Source organism: Pholis gunnellus (assembly GCF_910591455.1).
Source record: "Pholis gunnellus genome assembly, chromosome: 4".
NCBI lineage: Eukaryota > Metazoa > Chordata > Actinopteri > Perciformes > Pholidae > Pholis > Pholis gunnellus.
Window position 1 is genome coordinate 6,621,093 of NC_136530.1, and position 27,694 is coordinate 6,648,786.

Sequence of the window (27,694 nt, forward strand, 5' to 3'; positions counted from 1 at the left end):
CGAAATCCGAACCCGCCATGAAAAAGACAGACTGGGGGTTACGCAATGAAAATCCTAAACATGATCTGTGTTCCGAGCCGGCGCCTGGACTGATGTTACTGGCAGTCAATGCAGGATCCTGTTTGACGGGCCCATGAGCCGCGGCGTCCTCTGACACCCGGGCTTCAATCTGTCCAGCACCTTTCACTCACACCTGCCTCTATTCTCACACTCGCTTTCTCCCTCTGTGTCTCTCTCTCTCTCTCTCTGCTCTCTTTTAACCCTTCTGCCAGTAAGCTCCTCTTGCTGCAGCCCTACAATGGGGTGTTAAATAGCTCAACATGCTCCATGACTCCATTTCATATCCGTGCTATTGAGGGACGATAGACGCAGCGATTCAGCAGCAGCCAGTAATGACAATAGTGTTATGTTTAATTCATCCAATTAATCAGTCTTTTGTTAGACAAATACAGTACAGTCCAACACGATGATTAGGCTGTGATCTGAAGTGATATTTTTATTGGATCGTCACTACCATCCATCATTTTTTCTGACTTTGCCTCTCAGTCTGTCTGGCATTGTAACTATTCATTTGACTTTTTCCTCCTAAAAGAAAAAATACGTTTTGACGCTGCTTTGTGCATATTTGCATACTATCCGCTCTAAATCACAAGAAAGGAAAGAGCTCTTTATTTAAACCTGCCTTGTCTAATTATACTGGAATGTCCTTAATTATTCCAGAGTGAAAATTGTCCAAAAAAAGTGCAACATATCTCGTGATTGCATTTCATTTTGGTCTATTGAGGCTGCTGGCAATGGAGAAATTGGCATCTTTGGACATTGCCACAGGTCTGGAAAGATGCCTCTGCTCTGACAACAGGTCATGCTTTAAAAAGAAAAGAATCCAGAAAACCAAAGTGTATTATTGCCAGTAGATGATTTCTAATGGCGTGAACGTGTTTTAAGGTGTTCTTTTTTAGAAATGTGTATTCTTGCTGTGATCAAATATTATTTCATGCAAATGTACACAATTTAATACTAAATTAAATGCAAACAGGGATACTTTTCTCTGTCGCATTGGCATTTTGTGATTTCAGATGATATGGTGGATGAATTTTTCCAATCTTGCCTACTGGGATGAAATTCTTGTGTGACAGTTGAAGTCACAAGTCCTGTAACTTAGAGACTTGTTAGGTAAAGGAATGAAAGCCCTTCTCCCTTTTTTTGGCAAACCATTCGGTGTCCACACAAGGCAAGAGTTGACACAGCTGTCTAAAGACCTACTGTAGCATACACTGGGCGACTCTATAACTCTGACGTGACAACAAATAAACACTGCAGAAGCCCAGTGAGCTGCCAAGCTAAATACCTTGATGCCAGAAGCACTATAGTGTTCAGACAGAAAACATGCCAGCGAAATTAAACAATAGGTCAACATGGCATTGTGATCAACACCAGCATAAGAACTCAAGCAGGGTGTAGGGGAAGAGAGTGCATTTATGCAACCCTCTGGAGGGGGACCAGACCACAAAAAAAAAAAAAAAGCAGCTGCGAAAGAAATGTGGTGCAACGGTGCCCCTAGATTAGATATGTTCTCTCCTCGGCATGCCAAGGTTGTGTTCTTTTCTGCTCTCTCTGGGTTTCATGGTCCATTTTCCAGTTGTGTGGATATGGCTGGTTGCAATAAATCAGAATGTGCTGGATATTCAATGTGTCAAGTTAAATCATGCCACAGGGCGCTCTCGGTGAGCAAATCACCATACATTCACATTTCAATAAATCAATTCACCACATTTCAGTATATGGTTCTCCATTCATATTCAATTATTCAGTCCACACTAACACGCTTGTGCCCACTGTCCTCAAGGAAAACGTACGTATTTGAGTACAAAACCCCTCCCCATTCCTGTGCAATTACGAGGGACTCGAGCAACGGCAAAAATCCTGAGGTCCTTACTATTCACTGAGGTAGGTAAAGGTAAACCTTTTCATGGGATATTTCCTTCAAATTTCTCATCGGACATATGTTTATGTTAGCCGTAATGTGAGTCCCAGCCTGGTACTCATACACAATTTGCCAGTTAAGAGCGCAGCACATTACAATATAGCATTTTCCCCATATACAATATGCATTTCCTGGCTGTACTTTAAAATCATGCGTGACCTGATCTAAATTTCTTGGCTTTCTTTCAGAATGAAATTGGCATACTGGCCATAGCCGTATATTGTTTGTTTTGCCCCTGACAAGGATGCAGTGCGACCTCAATGACAGCTGCTACGTGACACAGTATGAAAGGTCGACGTTATGAGAAACTGGAAGAGCAGAGGAAAAAACAAAAGGATATGCTCCGACTTAAAGGCTTCTTACTTCTACTGTAATTCTGCCCGAATAACTGAACCAATCTGGTTCTAAACCCCGCATAAACCTTTTTACATCGACGTTAAACCAATTCCAAAGCTGAGCAGACTGAATGTGAAACAGATGTTTTTAGAAGTGAACAGAAAGCGAGAGGGCTTCTTTCTGGAGACAGTTAGAGATCATTGGGGTGTAAACCTCTATGGGGGAGAGGTAAATCCCAACTTAAATATCAGAGTCTTTGTAGTGCCAGCTCTTCTGGGTCACACAATCATAAAATAGGGTTATAAGAAATCAGATCATTCTGTGTTTCGTGTCCTTATATGTCCCACTGCAAAAGATTTAAGGACCTGTTTTTCAGTTTTTTCTCTCTCATTATCAATCATTTTAGTAGACGTGGTTTTGGTGAAGACTCACTGTTTTGATATACGTGCGATTTAAAGCCACAATCCAACCCTCAATATTCTTCTTGGATCTTTACGTGTGGATCTCTCTTCACTCTGTCACTCTCTGGTGGGCATTTGAAAACACATTGAAAGTCTCGACAGTGTAAACAATCACAGGTCTCAGCTTGGAAAGTTTGGTTAACTTATAACAAACACTTGAGTTGTGTGTGTGTGTGTGTGTGTGTGTGTGTGTGTGTGTGCAACGGCTGTGCTAATGCTTCAAAAATGCTCTCAAGTCCGCATTCAGTGCATACCAAATCACTTGTCATGCATAACGCCTTGTGATGAATTCTGGCTAAAAATGTCGTTTTTTTGGGATGACATCAGTGGAGCTGAATTGCCTGTCTGGCTCCGTCTCTTCCAGCCTTCACGTCTTTTCTCAAACATTCAAATTAAACCCGGCACACTAACCACAGAACACCGCAGTGCATAATTTAAACTTGACACCCTAAACGTAAACACGTCTTTCGCTACATAATTTATCCATACTTCTCTCAGTGTTTATTTTGCACGGTAGCAAAACTCATATATATTAGCTGCAGGTCTAGCCTTGTCTGGTGTGGTGCGGCGTGAGTCTGGCTGCGTGGAGGGATACTGTCGTCTTGGGTTGTGGTGCAGCCCTGGGGCAGAAGTGGTCCCGTTGTGTATAAATGCTCTTCTTGTTTGCTTGTTTGGTAGGCGATGGGAAGGCGGCCGGGGGCAGATGTCGCTCTGGACTCGGTTCTATGCGGTGCCCTCTGCCACACTGACAAGTCAGCAAAAATCAAAAACAAACATCTGGTTGCTTCAAGAGATTTACCTCTGTTCAACACACACACACACACACATAACCAACTAACCAGTTTGGTGGGTATGTTTACAGAGTGGCTGCTGTGGCACAAATTGTGCCTGGGCACAAAACAAGGCCAGTGTGTAAATGTGAGGAGTGGGAGAGGATGGCAGCCTCAGAGGAGAAAGGACCCGTTATGTCTTTGCCCCGTAAAATGCCACAAATATACTTTGGCTATAATTATCTGTTTGACTGTAGCAAAAAATGTTAAGAACACCTCCACAATGCACATGATCCATGACGGTATACAGCAAAAAAGCACTACTCTTGGAGGACAAACAGGGACAACTTTAAAGGTTCTATATACGGAATTTAGAGCATTAATATAGCAGCAAGTAACTATTTGCAATGTAAATTGGATAGAGTGGAGTAATGTCTACCTAAGCATAGAAAGAAGTCACTCTCCCTCTGTGTGTGTTGTTATCCAAGCTTCTCTCTGCTTTGTTTACATGGCCGGCACAGCAACGCGTGCGCGTGAGTGTGCCCAACTGGGAAGCTCATTGCCGCCGCTCGGCACCGCTATCATTCAGCAGTTACAGTCGCTAGCGCCATAGTGTAGCGCCCACCCTCCAGTTCCACCTCAGCTAAACACTGTCAGCAGTCAGAACTGTTTACTGTTGTTTGCACTGTTAGCTGCAAGCGCCGGCTCAGCAGTCCCCATGTTTAAAGCCGTGTGGAGGCAGTAGATATCTAAAAAAGGCTCATGACCTAACAAGGCGATCCCACGGCTCTTCTCCATCCATCCTCCCTCTGCATGAACAGCCCCCCCCCCCCCCCGGAACATGACGGAAAGCCCTGAACACCCACCCCAGCTTCTTCTATCCGATGTATTAGTAAACTGATCTGGCTCAGTAAAGAGGTTAAACTGATTAAGTTTTTGGATGGGACACAATTATGACACAATCTCTGCAGCGCATAACCAGCCCCAGCCCTGGGTCTTCAGGTTTCCGATACCAGAGCGTGATTAAATGTTGAGGAAATGGGGAAAATCAAAATATTGCATTCCAGCCAAATGCAATTAGAGTGTATCACATGTAGTAAATCCTGCATGCTTTGATACCTGGTTATAAGGTTTAAGGAAAGTTAGCTCGAGACCTTTTATAGCTCGAGTTAATTGTAGCAATATTTTCAAGAAATGCTCCACTGCTTATCGTGTGTAATTTATACCAATATTGTAGGCTGTAAAAAAAAGTTTCACATGGGTGTCCATAATGCATGTGCATTAGTATCTTCCTTTAGCTCTACCTGACAGTTGGTAGCTTGATCCCAGCTTACTTTACTTTACCAAAAGTTAACATTGTAAGATTTTTTGTTGTTTGTAAATTGTGATTTATAATTATAATCCAGTCGCGGAACCTCTGCACCAGCAGTTTCTTAACCTGCAGTTTTAGACATACAAACTTGTGAAGCATTCTGGCACAGGTTAGCATGTCTTGAGCAATATGTTACTATGCAAAGAATGGTATGTTCATTCTTTAACATTTCGTCACTCCAATAAAAACATACCTAAAAACCTGTTGACACGTTGATAGGCATCATACAGACTGAGAGAGAGAGCGAGAGAGCGACTGAAAAGTTAACACTGAGTTCAAAATGTAAAACTTTTGAGGTTTTTAAATCTTAAAATCAAATAAATAATTAAGCTTGAACAAAACTAGCACAGTCCTAAATTCAGATCAAAATGATAGATAGAGAGGCGTGCTGGGCTACATTACTGCAAAAGATTGACTGGAAAACTTTTTTCCGGCCTGACAAGAAGTTGGCCCGGCCCACCCGACAAGGAAAACAAGCAAGATCCATCCATCCAGGGCCTTTCATTCGTATGCCAAAACACCCGTCGCAGAGCCCCTCCGCCAGCACTTCCATCATACGAATATCACATATGGACAGTGTTGTGTTACTATTAGCAGGACGAGCGGACTGCCAAGCGGCACAGCAGACCTGACAGGAAGACGGAGGATAACCATAGGATAGGGTTATGGGTTTGTAGAAATAAATTAGACTATCTAGCTACCTGACGAACTCATTTGCCTGGGGAATGACTGACAAAGTTATTTCTGGAAATGATTTAATGGGTAGCAGAGGCACGGGACGTTCCGATAAAGTGCTAAAAGTCGATCTCCGCCAGGTCTTTATTTGTACTTGATTAGTTCTTTGCATTTGTGCCAATTTAACAGACTTCAGGAGCTCCGTTTCCTAAGCGTGCAGTTACTCCTGACATGCTGAATCAATGCCCTTTCTCGCCTATTGACCTTGATTACTTTCAATGAGCCATATACAGACCTCTCCTCTCTGGAGTGAGAGTGAAAATGTCAGTGTACAGCCTGAGGAACGAGTTATTCTGGCTGATCCGCAATATTCCTCATGTCAGTTTAAATGTCTGCATTTCGTTGCTATGTCGGGCACGCGATTCTGGAGATATCATAAGTTTTAAATCAACTTAGGAATGACAGGCTAAAAAAACGTTTTGCAGAGATAACAATCATATATGTGTATGAGCTTCTTTAAGTGGGCTCTTTATGTCTACAGTGAATCAAGCTCAATACATTTTCACTACAGGTAGTTTTGGGCTTCGGTGGATCAGAAGCTCGACTCTGAGATTGTGGCCTCTAAGTTGTCCAGACAGGCCAGAGTGTCAGAGGCTCATACGGATACAAACACATTAATATCAACGTCATTCGCCACCCGCGCCCAGTGCCCAGACGGCTCCAGTTTCACGTGGCATTCAGAGGAAAAGTCGGGTCATGTGCCGAACCTCAGTTTTAATTAGCTAATGGCACTCCCTGTTTCATCTCCTGGTCTGAGCTGATTGCTCACAAAAGACTCCATTTACCCTGAAAACACACGCCATCTTGGCACTGACCCGCGCTCTATGCCTCAACGTCTGCTGCCGAGGGATTTTGCCACTCTCCTCCAAAAATCAGTCCAGTAAATATAAATATATAAATTTTGCTGGTTTCAAAAAGAGGAAATTCCATGATCCAAGCTTCTTTTTTTTTTCCAGCGGGCCTTAGCGTCCAACTTTCCTTCAACAAGTGGTTTGAGTGTGTCAGTGAGTGTTTTGGTGTTTGTCTGTGTGCGCTCACATGTGTATGTGTTTGGACAGGGTCCAATTAAGCAGCTAATGCAGGCTGTTTCTTATCATTGTGAAATGGGCGGGAGGCTTTCTGTCTTTGGCTCTAACATACGACTGACACTAAAGTATGTGAATCTACCCTTTTATGGAGGAATTTTCTTTTACTTTGAAATAATTTGTCAATTACATCACATTGATGGTATGAACCCTGGGAGAAGAAACCAGGAACTTTGATCAAATAACAAAAATGAATGAGATTTAAATCAAACTTAATAAGCACACCTTCTCAGCCAGGTGAAAAAATACCATTTCAAATGAAGCCATAATATTGTATCCAAGCTAAAACTGTCTTAACAACACAACCATCGTCATCTACAGTGCATACTTTGCCTAAACTGTGCTTAAAAATACTGCATTCCCCAAAAGATTCTTACTTTAAAATTCTGCATGTTAATAAAGTAGCGTAACAAAACCACTGAATCAGGTTTCATGCCTTGAATCCTTCATCCCACCATAACATATCCCAAGCATACTATTGTTTTAGTACCAAAACAGCTATGCCAAACTAACCACAGAAAGTGCACAGGGCTGTACTCCTGCCTGGAGTCATGCCTTAGTAAACGCTCCGTCCCGTCCACACAGACAGCGTCGTGGTTTAGGAGGATATTAGTTGACCTTCAGAGCTCACAGACCAGTCTTCAGACACTTCAAATCCGCTCGGCCGGCCTCTGACAAAGCAGAACAATATCAAAGTCTGGGACCATGTCAGGGCTACTCCTGCAGGATATATTTTTAATATTTATGCAGACACAGGAAAAAAATGTAATAAACTGAAACAACAAGTGAATTAGGCATGAAACACAACAGGATATTGCAGAGAGATTATGTTGTTTCCTCTTCACCCGTGTGTCCTGCAGTGCTTGCCTGCCCTACACAACAGCCCAGGGCTAGCTGTAATTGGCGGGGGAGAGGGAACCAAAGATATTTTATGAAAAGGGAGCAGAATGTTTTAAGAGCTACAAAGTCTACATCTACATTAGGAAGGAACTGACTTTTTTTTTTAACACAGAATTTCTTAAAATATGAGCCAGGTACAGACTGTGACAGGCTCATGCAGGGGTCTGGGTATGACTTGTGATAATGACTTTTTGCTGCCAAGACGCAGCATGAAGTAAATGTTGTGCAGCTGTATGAGGAAAAAGAGATACAGTATGTATATTGGGAGAGGGAGGCAGAGGGAGAAAGAGGAGAGAGATGTGTTATGTTTGGATGTGAGGAGAGCCATGTTTCATGAGCGCCCGTTGGAATCTGCTGCTGGAAAGATAATAAAGGGATTAGCTCTGTTTTTTCTACAGCATTTGGTCCTAAAACAGAATGTCTCATCTGCTTCCTCCGTACGAATTTCTCAAATTCTTGAATGCCTTTGTCTATTGCATGAGCACAGCAAACACAAGAGGCATCATGGCTAGTGACCAGAAACGATAAAAGAGCGGTGATACACAGGTAGAATAAACTCAGCCATGCCTGCCGTGTTACAAATGTAACCGGTCCTTTTTGTGTTCATAAATTGAAGTTAGGCCTCATTGGGCGCTGTTCTAACTGCTTTCTTTAATGACGTAAAATGATTAGGCCTATATCAATAAGAACTCTTGCATTCAGCACTAATTTGCTGTATTTCATGTTGTCATGTAGATAGAATGGACTGTGTTTGTGTGTATATGATAAATATCACCCAATCGTTTCTGGTGCTTCACAGAATAAAAGGATATTTTGTTTGAAATCCCAACATTTTTGTCACATTATGACACGTTGTAAATTGATTTAAATAGCAGTAAACATATAAGTTGTCATGAACTCTGTTATGCTCATCTAACAGCAGTAACAAAACAATGGACAGCTGATGCAGCTGAATCGCACGTCCTAATCAACTGATTTAAAAGGACTTCTCTCTCGTGGTCGGGACTAAGATGCGAGGAAGAGGAGACGAATAAAAGGAATTAAGGCAACACGCTAGCATATTGAAAAGCACCCCTGGTTTCCTATAAGTATATAGTACTTACTTAAACCTGTATAGACTATATACAAACACAAACACAGTTACAAATACACACAGAGAGTGTGTGTATTTTCTCTGGCCTACCAAGTTTATCTGCTGAAGTCCCAGATCAACATACATTCAATCCCCGCTGATTAGATCTGTTGATTCAAGTTTGAAAACATTTCACATTTCTGTTTATGCTCCGTCGGAAAAGCCGGAGTGTTACAACCCAACGTACTGTACTCTGAATCAATACTTCCTATTGTGAGAGTCAATGGAAACAATATCCCCATTTTCATATAACTGCAAGGCCGTGAATACGTGCACGTGTGTGTGTGTGTGTGTGTGTGTGTGTGTGTGTGTGTGTGTGTGCTTGAAATGAGGGTGATCGGGAGGTTACGGTGTGTAGCAGCGTTTCACAGTGCCTCATGTCGGCAGACAGAATCCAGTGGCTCCTCTACACTGGGCCGAATTGTTCCAGTGCTTACATATGGTAAACATCTCCAAAAACACACACGTACACACACCTCCACAGTGACACATTCATGCAAACACCTACACCGCATGAACATACGAGCATTCACTCAGTGTCTATTTTGCTGCGTGTCACCCAAATGTCACTACAGCTCTCGGAATAAAGCCACACCCGCACGGCGCTACAAAGAGCAGCAAAAAAAAAAAAGGATGAAAGCCTGTATACTGTACTAAAGCATAATTAACAGCTGGGGAACATACAATGCAGCAAATTACTTCCAAATGTTTTGTTCACGCTGGGCCAAGGAAGCAGAACACTAATAGCCTGGAGTGACGTAAAGCAGGGAGAACAGCAGCAAAGGTTGAGCTTGTGTCTTTATGGCTTCAATCGGCGTTCAGCTCAGATGTGCACTAACAAGTATCAGAAATGGGTTGAATGAAATTTCTTATCCAACTCCTTAGAAAACGGCCGTAGAATACAACTTTCTATTGAGAGACCCTCACCTCAGCTAATTTTACAAGCCACCGTTACTTAAAAGAAGAAGAAGAAAAAAAATCCAGGTCTTGTTTATTTTTCGAAGAATAAAAAGGCCTGGAGATAAAACAGGTGCTGTAGCAATATTGCAGACTCAGTTTTTTCAATAATTAGGATTTGGAGGGGTTCCTGAACTTGAAGAGGACCACTTCTGACAGGGGCTTCGGGTGAAGCCGTGAATCGAGCAAGACTAGCAAATGTTACCGACCATCCCTTTGTGGCTCCCTTCTCCAGACTACCACATTTCTCCTCATGTTTGGCTTGGATATGAAGCCAACTCACTTAATACTTGTGGGACAGCTAAACATTTAAAGCTCCCATTTAAAAGGATCAAGTGTAGGCATTGTTTGGATATGTTCACCATGTGTGTTGGCTTTTCATGATCTGAATCCCGTCTCAAAAAACAGAGTGCTCGTGAAAATAAACATGGCTTCGCCCTACACAAATTGTGGACTAATTGTGTATTTGGACTAAATTATTCTTACGGTTGGAGGGCTTTTTCCATTTGCTAAGGGACGCGGGGGAGTGACAGCTTGACATTGATTAGTGTGTTGACTTGTGGAATTGGAGCCTTACCTGTAAAGAATACAACCACAAATCTATTTATACTGACGAGGTAGTGCTGCTCTTACAGCAGCTCATATCTTCAGAGGAGAAAAATCATAGTTTTTTTTACCTGTTCCACTAAAAATACAGGAATTACAATCATAACTGTTTCTCAACCAAAACAAAATACAGGTTTCTGTTGAAAAGTAATCAGCAGTGAAGCAAGTCCAGTCTTGTTTTTGGACACAATTGACGTGTATCTTGTTGAGGGAAAATCCTCTTGAGGGACTTCATTACTCTGTGAAATATGTGCTTGTGTCTAATTACATTTTTTAACAGATGGTTGCAATTATGGGACAGAACTAGATTCATATTGAACCAATAAATACAACCAAATACTTGATGACTATGACTATGAGCTGATTTACAACAATACTGGATATGTTGTGAATATGACCGACCACAGGTGTCTAATTTTTGGGGTGTGGCAAGTGTTTGCTGGATAATTTGACAGGATTATGATGACTCACCATACACTTGTTAGGTTTCTCTCCGGAGTGGACTCTCATGTGAATGAGCAGTTTGTAGCGGGCGTTGAAGGGCTTGTAGCGACGAATGCAGCCGGCCCAGAAACAGGTGAAGTCCTCACCTTTGCGCTGGTCGATGTGGACTTTCTCAATGTGCCTCACAAGCTCCTCCTGCTGCTCGTACGCAGCACTGCAGTCAATCCAGCGACACACCTGCTTATCAACCGCTGCTCCTCCTCCGACTTCTTCCCGCTCTGGGGCCGTGTGAGACCCAGGAGGGCCTCCAGAGGTCGGTTTGAGTCCCAGGGAAGAGGTTGGTGCCGTTTGCTGGCTCTGGTGGTGCAGCAGGCCCCCAGGACTGGGCCCCACGTACTGGTGAAGGTGGTAGGGTGGAGGCATAGCAGGGCGAGCGGGGTGGTGAGGCTGACGAAGGTGCCCGTTGCGACCACTCAAGTGATGGTGATGATGATAGTGGTGCTGAAAGAGTTCGTCTTCGCTAGGAGAAAAATCATCCAGCGGCTCCTGTTTGAGGGCAGCCCCTGATCTTTGGCCCCCGTCAAGGAGAGCCCCAACTTCTTGCCCCGAATGCAGCATGCCAGACATCAGGGCCCCACTCATCAGTAGCCCCAACCCGTCCGAGCCTCCTCCTCCTCCCACACCTCCCCCGGCACTTCCTCCCGCCCCACGCCCCGGCAGCATGGAGCCCCGCTCCTCACAAAGCCCCTGGCCCTGCTCGGGCTCCACTGATGACACTGAAGAAGAGGACGATGAGGAGGAGGAAAGGGACAGCAGGCAGGTGGCAGGTGAGGATAGCTGACAGCTCTCCTGTAGCGTGGCCTGCTGCGGGCTGCCGTGAGGTGGGGGCCTCTGGGGGGCTTCCCGTGAGCAGGAGTTAGAGAGCGGGGATGTGGAAGAGGAGGAGGAAGAGGAGGAGAAGCCGGCACTGCTGGCGTGGTTGGGCGAGAGGTTAGTGCGGAAACCGTTGACGCAGGCAACCATCGACATCTGGGAGGAGGAGCAGAAGATGGCGGTGATATTGATCTCCTCGGAGGAAGTGCCAGTAGCCAATGGGGAACCTGTGGCGGCAACGCTGCCGGCAGCGGAGGTGGACGGTGAGGCCAGGGACAGGCAGCGTCTCCTCAGACTGCTAGCACTGAGCAGCCGCGCTGAATGACGGGAGCCAGTTGGGGACAAAGCCAGCGGGGAGGAGCCATCTTCATTATTAAACGGTTGCACTGCGTTTCCTGACACAGCGCTACCTACACCGCTCACTGTGCATACGCCACCACCGCTGTTGCTAACTCCAACTATATCGTCCCTTGGCATCCCCAAAACCTGGCCCGCCCTGCAGTTCTGAAACCCGGCCGGAGAAGTGCTGTGGACCCCGGACGCCGAGTTGGAGATCTTGTAGCCCATTGAGTTCTCCTGTTTGATTGGGTAAGGGAGTGAGGAGCGATTCCCGTTGGCACCACCACAGCCCAGGCCGGGTGAGGCCCCCGGCAGGGTCCTCTGGAAGGCAGAGGAGGATCTGTAAGGAGAAAAACACACAAAGAGGAATATGAGCGCCATTAGCTCACAGGCTGATGACAGATACCGGCTTGTTCATCCTTCCCACCGGCAGCATAGTCAGAGTTTAGCCTCTTGCTAACCCCTCCTCCTCCAATCATTCTCTCAGTTTACATAAAAATCCTATCATCCTAAATGAGTCCCACTGATTGAAAATAATTCAACCAAGTCTTTCATACATCATAAGGGACCTTAGGGAAACAAACATTAACATTGAGTAGGATTCAGTGACTTAAGGGGATGTTGGACACTTTGTAGTATCCACTGCTGATGATGATCCAGAGTGTTTTCATGAAAAAATGAAACAGGATCTCCTGGTAGTGAGAGGATATGAATGGGCATTTATGACTAAGAATAGAGAGAGGGGGAGGGATGGATGGCTACTGAGACCGAGAGGCCACTGGCTAGTGTGTCCATCTGACAGGCTTTGATGACACAAAGGGGTTAAACCCAACCCAATATTGGGGATAAATAGGGAGTCACCTGTTTTGGTGGCATAATTGTGGCCTATGAAGGGTCACCGTTTACAATACTGTGTATTATGGTGGGAATCTTTGCCCCACTGAATGGGGAACCCAGGTCAGATTTCTCCATGCGTCGCTGTGATCTCCTACATAATCATTCCTGTCATTTGGCTCATTATGGATTTTGTCCAAAGCCCCTGAGTGATGTGAGAAGAGCTCTCTTTTCTCCGGGCTGTCTCATGAAGGTATCGTCTTTGTCCCATCCCCTGAGCGCGATGAGGGGAAAAAACAGAGCTAACGCTAGCTAGGACTGGAGAAAGCCACTGGCAGACTTTGTCATCGTTGTTGTTTATAAAGACTTCACCCCCCCCCCCCCCCCACCCCCGTCTCTCTCTTTCTATTCAGGAGCACCATTTCCTGTTTGGCTATAGTGAAAATATTGAGAGACCATATGAAAGAAGTGAATGGCTGTCCAGGAGCACTTTGATCGGATGAGGAGGGGAAAGAAGGGACAAACCCCACAACAGAGAACTTTACCTGAAATTCTTTCTGACTGGACCGAACGGTAGTCAAACAGGAGAATCGCATTAGTGTAACATAAATGTTGTATTTCTGACCCCATCTGTGTGTTTCATGAGACTGGGTAAAGCTTTCCAGCTACATATGTGTACATCTGGTTCACAATAGCAAAGATAATGAAAAACACATTGTACCTGTATATTTTTTGTAATACTACACCCAACAGGAAACATTCAAAACTGGAACAGGAACAAAGTTACGATACAACGGCAATGATAGTGACAGTTTACCTGGTGTCTTGGTGAGGGCCGTCCTGCAGAATGAGGTCGGGTGTAGGTCTGTTGCTGTGGAGGCTCTGGGTGTAAAGCCCCCCTAAATGACCCCCCACCAGCAGTGGCAAGCTCTGCCCACATCGCATCAGGGCGCCCTCAGCGTCACCCAGCTCGGTGTCTAAATCCTTCTCTGAGCAGTAGGGAGTATTCGCTGAAAGAAGAGCAGAAGAAATATCACATAACTGGCTAAATCCTCGATTTGTGAAGCTGAGCAGTGACCCAATGTCACTCTCAAATTAAAAATGGGCTACGCAGAGTGAACCCAGGGATCTACTGACTGCCCTGGAAGAATAATCTCTTTATATGGGATCCATGCCATCAGTGACATGTTGAAATCCTATTAGATTATGCATATTCTCTTGAGGAACAATTGTTGGCTGCCACGACTGTAGTATCTAGTGATATATGGAGAGCTCTATGGACAACTGATGACAGTAAGAATAACGTCCGAGAGATTTATTGCCAAATATTATTACTGGAGTAATTGAAGAATTGTATTCCAAATGGCGATGCGTCCATTTTGCAAAAATAAACAAACTCAAATTAATGTGCCTGGAAGATCCAGCCAGTAAAAGTGTAACTAATGTATAAATATTAAATCATATGCTGTCCCTTTGTATTTACCACCAGTTGTTCCAATATTATTAAATCAATCATTTTGTAAAAATGGTGACCTCACTGATTAATTAAATTAATTTGTCATTTGATTTATTAAATTGGTAAATTATAAATAAAAAAGAAATATATTTACATAGTGATGAAAGTACTCAGTGATCTAATCTAGAAGTGCTTTGTGAAGGGCAAATGGACTTGCTTTAGAATATTGATGTTTCATTCAAAAAGCTTCTTAGGTTTTTTACTATGGTGGAGGAATCATTTATAACAATGAGTTTGATGACGAAAATTCATTGAAAAATTGTTCTTTCTAAATTAAAACAGCTTTTTATATCTGCATTTGCTTTTTTTTTGGATAATCTATAGTGATTTTTCTTTTTATCATTCCACCCTGACTATTTGAGAAGACATAAAGGCTTTATCAATGGGACCCAAAACATAATAGAAATAGGAAAGAGAGAGATGAAAGTGAACGAGGGGAGGGCCTTGATGTATGAGGAAATATTTGTGAAGGGTAAGCTGATATCCCCACACTCTCATGTGTAGGCGACCTGCTCCAACTTTCCTAACTCAATTTCTCAAATTCAATTTTCTCCTAATGATGTTATTGAAAATGTTATCACACACCATGAACTATTATTAATAAAGTCACCTATACACCCTGTATGTGAGAGAAAACATAAAAAGAAAGGTACTGGTGGGAATGGATAAGGTAAAACATGAACTAAATTTGAAAAGAGTCAGAAAAATATTCAACAAAAATCTGTAACAGTTGAAAAACTAAAGACTAACAAAGGAGAAAGATATTACAACATGAGAAACAAATGGCGAAGGAGAGTAAACAGTAGAAGAGAGAAGGGGGGGTGTTTTGGAATATGGGAAAAAGGTTAGAAGGACGAACAAAAGACAAAGAGAAAACAAGGGAACTTTGTGAGCCATGCTATCCCCAGTGTAAGAAACATCTTTTCACATATCCCTCCTACAGTGGATGTATCCTTAGTCTCCTCTGCATTTGTCTTGTCGCGGGTCATGGCTGAAACACAAAGAAGTAGAGAAAAGGCAAAGCGAGCAACGCAAACAGTCGAGTATCGCCGGGGGACCGTTGGAACAACGCTGGTTTCACTCAAAGCCGTTAACAGAAGGCAAGATGTCTTTCAGCTCTGGTCTGTTTTTAAGCAATACAAATCGCTGTGTTTATCAAATTTTGGATTGTTCCATTTTTTTGTTTGACTTTTTTTTCCCTTGCTCGTTGGCTGAGCGCTTACAACTGTGTTTCTGTATGAACGTTTCAAGGCCCGCTGACGTGAAGCCAAGTGTTTCTCTGCCTCAAGTCAGGAGTAATTCAATCAGGATGGCCAGAAGTGACATGAGTCAGGATGGAGATGAATAACATCATCAGAGATCTCTTAATTAGGCATTTATTGTCCATACACATGCACGCAAAAACAACAAAAACAACAAAATAAACCCATTGTCATCATAGAGCACTGGATGTCCTGGCAGTCGGTCAACGAGGCCTTGACTGAATGCACATGCTCTCTCTCACACACATATCTTAGTCACCACTTAGACCCAAACCAGGAAGCCCGGTAAATGTAACCCGAATTATGAGACAATGCTCGCTGTTTCACAACACAGAGTGGATGTTTGCCAGGAAAAGTCCACCATGTAAATGAGTCAGACATAAAGAAAAGACAGGGATGATCCCAGAACACTGATTACCTGTCTGCAGATGATTCACTAAAACTTACAAATAATACAACCATTGTTTTCCAGCATGATTTTTTTTGGGGGGGGGATATCTCTTCACTGCCAGAACTCATTGAACGGAGGTTGCACTGAGCTCTGTTTTTGCATGTATTTTGCAAAACACTACACCTGATATTAGGTCTGGCTGTTAAACCTCTATACTTTTTTGGCATCAACTTCAAAAATTTGTCTCAATTCACAAATGGAAAGCGGGCAAATATCTCGTTACATTCACAACCTTGTTTACTTATTTTATGGTCAGTTGTAAACTATTTGATGAAGGCAAGATTTTGATACGGCCGTTTGTGTTTAGCCGACATAATTTGGAACCTTACACTTCTTTAAGGAGCTTTATTTAATAGTCTGAACATCATAAACGGATCTTGCCCTTTAAATATGAATTAAATCACATTGCAAGGGTTTTGTCATTTATCTTTCTGAAATACGGCATTGATAAAAGTCAGGCATTGTATCTGCACTAGTATCGAACATTTTCAAAAAAGTCCCAACCCTACCCGGTATTATCACTAATACTAAGGTACATGTTCTCTGAGTGAACATAAGTACATAGGTTTGGGAATGTTGGATTAATACGTAGACCACCATGCTGTTTGGTTAAACTGCATCTACATCAGGCAAGACTTTACGTAAAACTGTAATAACTTGGAGGCAGTGGAAACAAGCTGTTAACACTGACATGTAAAAAAAAAAAAAAGGATGTCGCTCAAACACCTATTTAAACATCCAGCAGATACACAGCAACATTATTATTTGTTTGGAGTTGTGTGAAAGGTGTTCAATACGGAATGCAGAGCATATCTATTGTCTCCACGCAGCTCTCAACATGGAGACGTCTGAGCCGGCTGCTAGGAGCTAACGGTGCTAACAGCATTGGCAGTGCAAACAACTACAACAGTGCTAACAAAGCTAACAGTGTTTGCCCGAGGGTGGAACAGGACTTCATCCTCTGCTCAGGACGCCATTACTCCACTATATCTTTACATTGCAAATAGTTGTTTGCTGCTCCAATTTGTGGAAGAACCATTGACTGGAATGGAGAACGAACAACTTTGAAGTTATTCGATCTCATACAAACAGGTAGTAGTACCTAAAAAAGAAAAACCTTGCCTGTGCTCCTGTATTCAACATTTATGATGACGGCTGTAAAAGCTCAAGTGGACACACGTTACTCCATCCTAGAGACACCTTCTTAGTGTCTCCAGGACATTAAAGTCGGAGTGTTACATGAGCGCTCCAGTGATTTAGAGCTTTGCTAGATTAGCAGCATCAGTCATGCTCTGGTTTGGGAAACGGGCTCCTCGACATATGGTGGCTTGGATGGGACCCAACAGTAAATTCAGTTTATATTGAATGTGCCATGGCAATTTAGCGCTGAACATTTCATTGTGTGTTAGAGGCTAGTTTGATCGGGAGGTGGAAGCCAGAAAGAGCATCGGGCTTTGAGGTGAAATGTTAGCTATCCAGCAGCAGTGAGAGAAGGAGAGAGAGTGTACGATGTGTGTGTTTGTGTGAATTAATAAGTGAATGAGTTTGAGAATGTGAGAGGGATGAGCATTCTTTTTGTGATTGTGCAGAGGTTATGGGTGGTCTGGTAAGCAGATGTGTGCTCATCATACTTTACATTCCTTTGGCTCTGGATTTAAAATTTTTCCTTGTTCATTTCTAGGGAAAACTTGAGCTGTTCCAAAATCCTTTTTGTTTTTTGACCACTAGTAACTCTATGGAGCAATGTTTTTATGAGTCTTTGTATCACGCACTTGCACAAGCTCACTGGCGACACGGTACCAAATTCCTACCGCTGGTTTCACGCTATTTCACAGACCAACAATTGGTGGCAGTAGCATGCAAAGCAGCATAACAATGCGCCCATAAAGGCAGGACACCAGAAGACCAATATCAAGTTAACATGGATGTACATGATACAGGTTTCAAAAAAGTCCAATAAACAATCTCATAAATGTTTTATGAGAAACAAAATGCATTCACCATGTTTGTTTGACCTCAAGGATACACTTGTAAGGAAACACTGAGTATAAATATTTCTTCCCTTACACGTAAACCTCACAGGGGACTTCTAAATTAATCTCAATTTGTAGGCACAGCAATTTAAAATAAATCCTTGCATTTATAGGTAATCTTTGCAGATTATCCATGAAAATTGAGTTTACTATTGTGTCCAACTCTAGTGAGCACCTTAGAACAAGCAGGGTGGCGATACTGCTCAGATAAAAACACAGTTGCAAGCATTCAGGCCCAATTATGGGTGAGGCTGTAAGGGCGTGAGATCAGGAGCAGAAAGAAAGAGGTAGGATGGTGCCAGAAGCACCGGGGGCAAATGTTGTGTTCAGGGAAGAGACCATGTACAGATGTGCTGGCTCATCCTCACAAAGAACCACTGAAGTCAGCATTGACAACTAAAGACGCAGGCACAAATAAGGACTCTATTGTTATTCGCCTCTTAAAACACCACCCTAAAAGTAAAAAAAAGCACATTTTGGAACAAGGACTGTGAGCAAGAAACAATCCCCGTCGATAACATGGTGTCTAATTATACTCTGCTACATCTAAAGTGGTATCTTCCGTTCCATAAATGTCATCACATGGTATCTATTGCTCAGTCTCCTCTCCTGTATAATTAAAGTAGCACGTTCTGTTCAGTGAGCATCAGTGCAGGATGACAGTAAACTGAGGAGCTCAGGGAAACATATAAGAGGAGAAGTCAAATTAAAGGAGCAGTATACCAGTTTGTATGCTCCATTGCACATGAACGCAATAATGAATGCTTCAAACGAGAGTGTAATTATAAAAGGATACGCAGGGTTATTCAAGAACTTGTTTTGGGACATGTATGATTATTTTTTGGCTTAGGTTGTGGAGGGAAACAAGGTTCCAATCACCCTGCAATACGCTTGCTCTGATGTCATCCATTTGTCACGCTCCCTTCTTGTCTAAATCCTGTGGGAACACGGCGCACATAAGCTGTAAAACTCAGATGCATCACGATCGTGGTCGGAAAGTGCTTTCTAATCCGGCTCCCGCTGATTAATGCAGCCACTGTGACCATGGAGGCTAAACAAATAAGACAATAGACATGAACAATGAACGAATGCAGACCCAATGATTCTGATGATTAGGGCTCGACTCACTCTTTTAGTGGAAGGTTACGGTCACTGTGACGGTGATTACATTGATGGTTGAACACGCTTCACATACTGGATGAATTTCACATTGGGGATCACGGGCCAGTTAGGGTGCGCTGTAACTGTACACCTATTCAGGCTGCCTCAGGGGCTGATGATCAGAGTCATGTTCAAGTTCAGCAGTGTTGTGCCTTGGCTAAAAAACTCTCCCCTGACCTCGGTGACTAATAAATGACTAATAAAGCAGAGCAGACACATGTCTCCAATCTAGCAAAACTTAACCCCTCTCAAACAACATGGCTATTATCCCAAGAAACGCAGTTATGACTGCATTACCATACAAAGCATTCAAGTCCATACAGTAACGATCAAACCACATCATCACGTAGTTAAATATGTCGCTGTCTCCCTCAATGAATCTCCCTACGTCTCGCACTCCCTGGTACCATTATTCCTCCACAGACAACATCAGTCCTCCATCTGATCAGCAGATGGTCGGGACAGCATTATTAAGTGTAATTGGTGGTAATCTGGGGCGATTTTTTATTTCGGTGACACTTCATTTTCTATAATTCTCGCCTCTCCCTTTTAAGTCACCTAAGCGTTGTGTTAAGTGCCAGAATGAGACCGTGCTTGTGCCAGCGTTTAATGCGTTCAAGTCTTCAGAGACATGCAGGCCTCAATGAAAAGCAGATGTGCAGATGGACGGTTGGTTTCAGGAGAGGAAAGGGGAGCGATCAGAGGTGTACTGTACTTAAAGCAGGAGGCTGTTATGGGAAGGGGGGGGGGGGGATGTCAGGGGTGGGATACAAACATCTGAACCAGGTACAACAATCTGCCAAAACCGCAAGACAGATGCCTCTGGAAATCCAATGTGACACCTCAACTGGCCCCACTTTGGCTCCATAAATCATAACATTCAGCACCTAAACAGTTAATAATGATCATTTTACTCCTGTTTGCCCCAACAAACCCCCACTTGCCATCGGTCTCGCCCTCTCTTTCAACATGAGACAGGTCAACAGTTACAAGTGTGTGACAGCCGGCTGCGGGACTTTGGAGAGGGATGCTCTGGTTGTGCGTCTTGTCTGCTGCAGATGTTGCGTATTAGGATCCAAAGCCTTTCCCAGCTTCTCTGAATCTCATAACTCATGTCTATATTTGTGTCTGCGGCATAGGCCCGGAACTTATTTGTTTGCTTAGTAATAGATGTATGATTGAAAATCCTGAGGGCACAAGAAAATGAAAAATAACAATGTCTACGAGGAAAGCTCCTCTTAAAGCAGGTGCGTAGCCAGGGAAGAAGAAAAACTCTATTAAATTACTGTCGGAGCACAGAAATGTCAGTGTTTTTGTAGCAGGATTACCAGTACTAGAGGACATGAGAACTTTCATGAGGATAAAATCAATTTGTTCAAGCTGATTTTAGCTGCTCTCAACCAGTTATCTTTGTTCCTCCCTGTTTTCTCATGGTCGGCTTGGTCACACAATAAACTTTCACTTGCTCAGTGAAAGCCGAATAAGAAAAGGTGAAAAGTGAAGAAAAGGGACTCATGTGGCTCCAGAGGCATCCATCTGAAAGCCTCGGTTATTTTACAGCACAAAAAAGATCTTACTTCCACTCCAAAAGAGAAATAACATGAAAGAAATCATCAGCACATACAACAACTGAGCCCAGTTGTCCAAGCAAACCTCTTTGCGGATACGTCTGGTTGTTCGTACTAAGTGGCTACAAAGTTTTCACTCACACTGATGAACGCAGTGGTCGGCAAATGATTAGCTCTCCTGCCTTTTAGAGGAGAGGGCACATGTTGTGGGAAGCAGGCGTCTTTGTAATACTAGGCTTTTCAAATGGCGCTGTGCTAACCGCAGTCGTGAACACAAACAAATAGTTGGCGGCCAACAACACCCCCATCCCCAACAACTCACCCAACCCGCCCCAGTGCCATGTTTGGTGCCCACCGAGCCCCAAAGACCGACCACTCTACCACACGGTTTAAAGAGCGGGGCGCTCCAAGTCAAAACCCAAACACAGGAGAAAATGTTGTGGGATTATGTGACTCCCTACACACACACACACCCACGTACACAAACTCCTCTCTTCCTCGTCTTTCTCTCTCTCTCTCTCTCTCTCTCTCTCTCTCTCACACACAGACTCAAAAGATTACACTCACACTTAAGTCTTACAGAGGAAGATGCACTGAATGCCTGTGGTCATTCCTGATCTCTTCCCACAACATCCGACAAACCGTCACAGCCAATCGTTTCCTCCGCTCTCCTCCCTGATTAACATAATTAAAACTTTACACTTGTGCATGTCACCACCTGGTGGTAGCCCCTTGTCACTGGTCGTGCCCTCCAGGCTATCCCTTGAGATAGTACATCTAACAGGTGATCCACATCAATGGGAGGAAGACTAAAAACCAATGGTCTCAAGAGAAAGATCAGTAGATGATGAAGTTTCAAGCTCAGATCAGTCAGTCAGAAGTAACATAATATTCGGTTTGAATTGCAAAGCACATCATTTCAGACTGGCCTCTGATGCAGCTCATTATCAGCTTTGTTGCATGTAATTCCTCAAACTGCAAACATGATTCAGTGACAGAGCTTTCTATGCTTCACATTTTATGTTGACATTTATTATGACATTTTTCCATCTAGGATATTGTTCCAGACGTCGTGTCTTTTTCAGTTAAGATCTGTTGAAATGTATTATGGTTGTTAACACTGGAGAAGTAACAGACCTACACTGAGTAGCCAGTTTAATAAAATAACCTCGGTAAAAGAAGTGCCAAAAACAACCGCCCTGCGGTAAATCCTCCTAACTTTGTAAAGGTTATAATTTCAAATTATTGTTGCGACTGTTCTGGTTCAACTTAATGGTCATTTTGGAGGCCACAGATTGTGGTGCTGTTGAACTGTATTACATGATACTGAGAGGTCTCACTAGTATTCAGTCTACACTCTTTGTTCACTAGTTTTTGCTGGGTGAAGGTAATAAACTGTGTATATTCTGGGCTGATGAATAATTTCCACTTTTCACATAAATAAATGCCCATAATGCTCCTCTCTTTTTCCAAACTAATATCAAGACTGAGTCACTGCAGTCCAGTTATTTTGCTATTTGCTATTTGCTATTCTTAACTCAATGTAAGCTGGTCTTAAGATAATTATCTGATGCACAGGAAGCGATGCGTTTACGTTTCCAACAACTATAACAGAGAGATGATCAGAATCAACAGAAGTGAGTCATTAGCATAAGCAGCGATAACCACACGATGATATCTGAACAGAGCTCAGCATACAGAAACCCAGACTTAATCACCAGGAAATCCAAGAAGAAGACCTCATCGTGCTCGGAGACAATGTTAGCACACTGACCTCTGGGAAGAGCAGTTAAAAAAAAGCACCACAGCAATGATTGATTTTCACAAAAATAAGCATATCATCTATCCTCGAGTCAAACTTTTTTAGAACGTTTGTTAATCTAACAAAAATGTGCATAGTCAACAAACCACTTTAAAGCAACTAGTAGCCACAATTCTATCCTAACAATCACTATCATAACAAGATTTTGCCCACAAATCTATACACTGCCAGGATTAATCACAGACAATCACAAAGTTTTACAAGGAGTGCTCCGCCAAACCACATCCTATAATTTGACTGAAAAGCCACATAATTGTAAAGGCCAAACAGCGTACTAAGCATCAGTCAGGCCCACAGAGGGACTTGATAGACCAGCAGACTGACACGACGTGATGCACTTGGCTGGCAGACTCGACAGGGACGTCTGGCTTAGTGACAGACACCTTTATAGGGCTGGTGAACAACGCGGCTCCGGAGAGCAGGCCAACAGTGCTGAAACCTCGGCATGGGATCCAGGAGGCGCTTCAAAGCCAAACAAGAGGCTGCTCTGTTTGGGGTGGCGGCAGTAAATACTGGCAGAGCGATGCCAGTCGAGAAGACTGACGAGCACTCGGGCACCGCACCCTCAGAGAAAGTGCTCAAGGTGAGACTGGCACACTTCTCAACAGACTCAAGTTATTTTCTGCAATAGCTAAACACGAGTAGTGTCACAAAGTACATTTTTAATCACCGTTTATTTGAAAGGCTTCAGATCCTGAATCTGCGTGTGCACATGCTACTTTGAGTGCCTGTGTTTTTTCTGTGTGTTCGCCCATGAGAATAACCAGTGTGTATAAATCTGCAGTAAAAAAAATAAACATTGAGATTTACTGCAAAAGCTGCGTTTTCCCCTTTTCGAACAATAGGCCTCAGTTGTCCGTGTGCCCGTTCAAGTCGTACCAAAACACAGCCGACGTCCCACTGAAACTGTAGTGAAATCAGATCCATTTGTCATCCGCATGGCCCTCTATTTGTCACAATTACTGTACAAGCACAATAAATCTGTAGTTGAGGACAGCTGAGTTATTAAAATGACTTGTTTCTAACAGAGGTCATTTGAGATGATGACAATAAAAGGGACTCATGAAAGTGGCAATTTTATTTCTCCTTGTCCTAAGAAATAGTATTAATAGTAAGGAAAAGTGAGCCATGTGACCGTTACGTGTTTGTCTCTTTCTTTTGTTAGTTTTTTTAAAAGTCACAAATTATTTGACCACAATAAAAAAAATGAAACATAAAATCTAAATAGAGAAAAATTAGTTATAATACATGTTTGCAATCGTCTATAAACTGCATTATCATCATGATCCTCTTTATATGAACAATGTTTGGTTGTGTTCATATTCAAAAACTCATTTAAGACTTTGATTAGTCTGATGTGAGTTACTACACATGTGCAGCTGGTTAAACCTTTATTTTATTTTATCAAACCTTTATCTAAACTTGAAAAGTTGACTGAGGTTGTCCTCATTTATAGTGACGTCACGTGACAAAAGCAGGTATAAAATATAAAGATAAAAACTGAGAAAATCATTCACAACATAACTAAAACAGCTACACATTAATGAGTGGTTTGTGATCATTGTTTTGTATTGTGCAAAGGTCGGAAGAGTATCGATCTTTGATGAAGCGTGTTAAATGTTGTTACATGAATTAGGAGCAATAAAGTTAAAGGCAGACTTTCTAAGATCCAAACATGTGTTTGATAGGGTCCAAAGTTCAAATCCAGCATGATGTAAGATGGTATCTAACCAATAAGGGGTTTGTAAATAAACCAATGTTTATTACACCTCTCTGCAGAAGGCCAGCCAACCTTAATGGTCACAATGGTGAGTATCGAGCTATCACCAACAATGAATCTGAGGGCCGAGTGACAGACCGAGTCTCACAACGACAATGCTGACACAGTAATGTTTAGCTAGTACAATGTTTACCATATCCACCGTCTCAGTTTGCCGTGTTTGTTAGCATGCTAACGTTTGCTAATTAGCACTAAAAATAAAGTACAGCTGAGGCTAATGGAAATGACACTGGTTTAGCAGGTATATAGTAATAATATTGGGCAAATACAATTTCTACCTGATGGTGGCGCTAGAGAAAAAGATAACCAAAGTAATTACAGTACAACTCATCATGAGGGGAACGTGAACATCTGTACCAAATTTCACGGCAATCCATCGAACCGTTGTCGAGATATTTCACTGAAAGCTGCATGTGTGGACGTCATTGTAGGCGCTGGAGGACCAAAGTCATTCATCCTCTGGGCAGCATGAGCATATCTGAATGTCACGGTAATCCATCCAATGGTCGCATGCTGCTAGCACAACTAAAAATAGACAGAACAAAAGCCGACTCGGCATTGAGCTACAAAGTGAATGAAAAAGATTTCCTCGATTTGCAAGTGATCTCAGACATAGAAACATCTCTTTCCAGGGCAGCCAGACATTACGTTGTCTTGATTTCTTAGCCCAGCTCATCCTCGCGCCAGCGACCAGTTCATTTTAGTCTGAGCTGTCGGTACAAAACTCACTGTACTCCTTCATTCCTCTTCAGCCGGCACCCAATATTTAGAAGGAATCCCAAATCTGTGAGAGAATTCGATTGAACACAGATGGAAGGAAATTCCTCGGAAATGACAGTGGCCAAAACTCAAACCACAGAACATGAGAGTATCTCCGTGTAGCAAACGCATCGCTCCCATCTGACAGATGCTCTCCCTTCTTCTCGCCCAGCGCCGCCTCCTGCCATCGATTACAGTTTGACCAGAGTTGAGATTTATACAACTTCTGTAAAACAAGTGATCAAATGTGCAGCAATTACTGTATATTTCTAAAGTTTTTGAGGCAGCAGTGGGGGAGAAATAAATGAATAGTTAGGAAAACGTCTGGAGGAAAATGCCCTTGATGGTCGGTGGTCCAACTGAGAGGTTGACTTTAAGTGATGGTAATTAGATCACATTCGAATGGAGCAACATTTGAAAATGATTATTTTGTTACCTACTCACAGTGCACATAACCTTCTGTTATTCTCAGAGGGGATGCTAGTTGTTTAAAACAAGGGCCAAACCAGATGTTTTTGGAACCAAAAGAGGAATCCAATTTCACTTCCTACTTCTTTGTTACTTTTGTTGTTTTAGCGCAGGAAGAATAATGGAATGTTACTTTGAGAAAAGGATATGTTCAAAGCATGCATAGTAATTGCTTTGGCTTTTGAAGTTTCTGGTTAAAGTTGAGGCAAAGTGCCTCTCTACAGCGTCCACAATGAATATTAGCTATAGTCAGGATGATTAGGGGGTTAACTCACCCCCAAAATGGAGCTCTTTTAGGAAAATGGGTTTTTCAAAAGCCCATAAATTTGCTTTGACAGCAGAGGCACAGAGGGTCAGCTTTTATTTTTATTCGATTACTGGTGTTGTTTCATGTCACCGGTTTAAAAAACACAAAATACGCTGTTCACAAAAAGCACTAAATCCCTCTGCGTTTCCTCTAAACAAATGTTATCTTACAACACAGGACACGTCGCACAAGAGAAAGTACATGATAACAATGCCCGAGCTTTGTGAGAGAATGCAACTGTGGCACAGTCATTATCTGACGATTCACTGCGGTTTGGTTATGAAGTGAGATTACTCTCCGTGATCGATCTTGATTCAGTTATCCTGAAATGAGGAGGATCACTCAACTTATATTAAGAATAGTCAAAATATTTATTTGAGAACCCTGATGACACCTCTGACACACATTGTAAATAATATGTAACTGATTCAGAATAACAGTGAGGAACTGTGCAAAAGACCTGCTGTTGCACAGCAGTCAACATCCACCACCGAAGGGCATTAACTTGGCTGAAAAATGGCCTCCTCCTTCCCTCAGAGGGCACCACAGTATCGGGGTTTTCATGAATATACAGAACAAATAAGAGAGGGCCCCAGGTTTTCCACTGAGCAAAACCTGTGTTGAGTTTCAAACCACACATACCTAAGGAAGTCAGCAATTCCATTCTTTTATTGTGTGGGGAGTCCTCATTCACCAAAGGCTTTGGCAATGACGCCCCCCCCCCCCCCCCCCCCTCCTCCTCCTCCTCCTCACAACCACACACTCACAAACACAGATCACACATAGCGACAGGAACATGGTAACAGGTAACTTGAGATGGACGGTCCTGCAGACAATATATATATAACTTCACATCAATCAGAGCTCCATAACGCTGCTGTGAGGAGTTCATAGCCGACCTCTCATCTCTCCACAACCTCAGGAGGAGCAGCGATGGCATGACTCTTCCTGAGCCCCCATGGTTACGGGGATTAAGGCCCAGTGGGGGCCGTAAAACCCCCAAATGGTACCAAATGACACCTAAGGAAACACATTCAATCTTGTGCGGTGGGAGGTCAATACATAGCTATTTACACAGACAGCAGCGCTGTGTGCTGGGACGGACAGGGCCACCATCAAAGAGCTTTATGAGCAAATATATTCTCACTGCGTAAGCATTTTAGATGTTCAGGCATTAAAGTCCTCCAGTGTTTTCCCTTCTCTTGTTTAATGGCTGTAATAAGATTCCTTTTATTATGATTTCTGCGCTAGCTGTGTCCCTTCACCACGTGAGTCGGGCCGATGGTTATACATGGGTTTTGTCTCAGTAGTAAAACGATTGCAGAGTCAAGAACTTGCCCCTCGGTTTGACTGTGGGTCAGCCCCAGCATCTCCAGGGACATCACAATAAACTACGAACAGTAAATAAACCGGGATTAGTACTGACACATGCAGGACAAAGACATATAAATAGATATCAAGTATCATCTGTAGACAAAGAATCTCATCTAAGGTGAACTCGCATTGAGAATAAATAAGGGATTACTACAGATCCTACTTATACTTTGCTTTATACACATTCATTTAGTTTAAAAAAAGGCCATAGTTGCATGTCCTGCCCCTATACTTTCTCCCCTCATTTGCTATCATCTCTCAAAAAATGCCCCAAATAGAAGCAGCGAATACCAGGCAAACAGAAATGTCTACGGATACTATCACACATTAACCCGAGTGTGACAAACTCAAAAGTAAAAAGTAAA

At 42.9% G+C, this 27,694-nt stretch overlaps 1 protein-coding gene across 1 annotated transcript in view; it reads right to left on the reverse strand.

Moving 5' to 3' along the window:
* The window catches only part of glis1b (GLIS family zinc finger 1b), a gene marked incomplete at its 5' end in the record, with an annotated part of 66,016 nt that overhangs the window by 25,492 nt on the left and 12,830 nt on the right, over positions 1–27,694 (reverse strand). The window contains 2 exons of the mRNA XM_079157853.1: positions 10,810–12,334; positions 13,646–13,838. Of these exons, the coding sequence (XP_079013979.1) occupies positions 10,810–12,334; positions 13,646–13,838 (1,718 nt within the window). The remainder of the gene's footprint in view (positions 1–10,809; positions 12,335–13,645; positions 13,839–27,694) is intronic.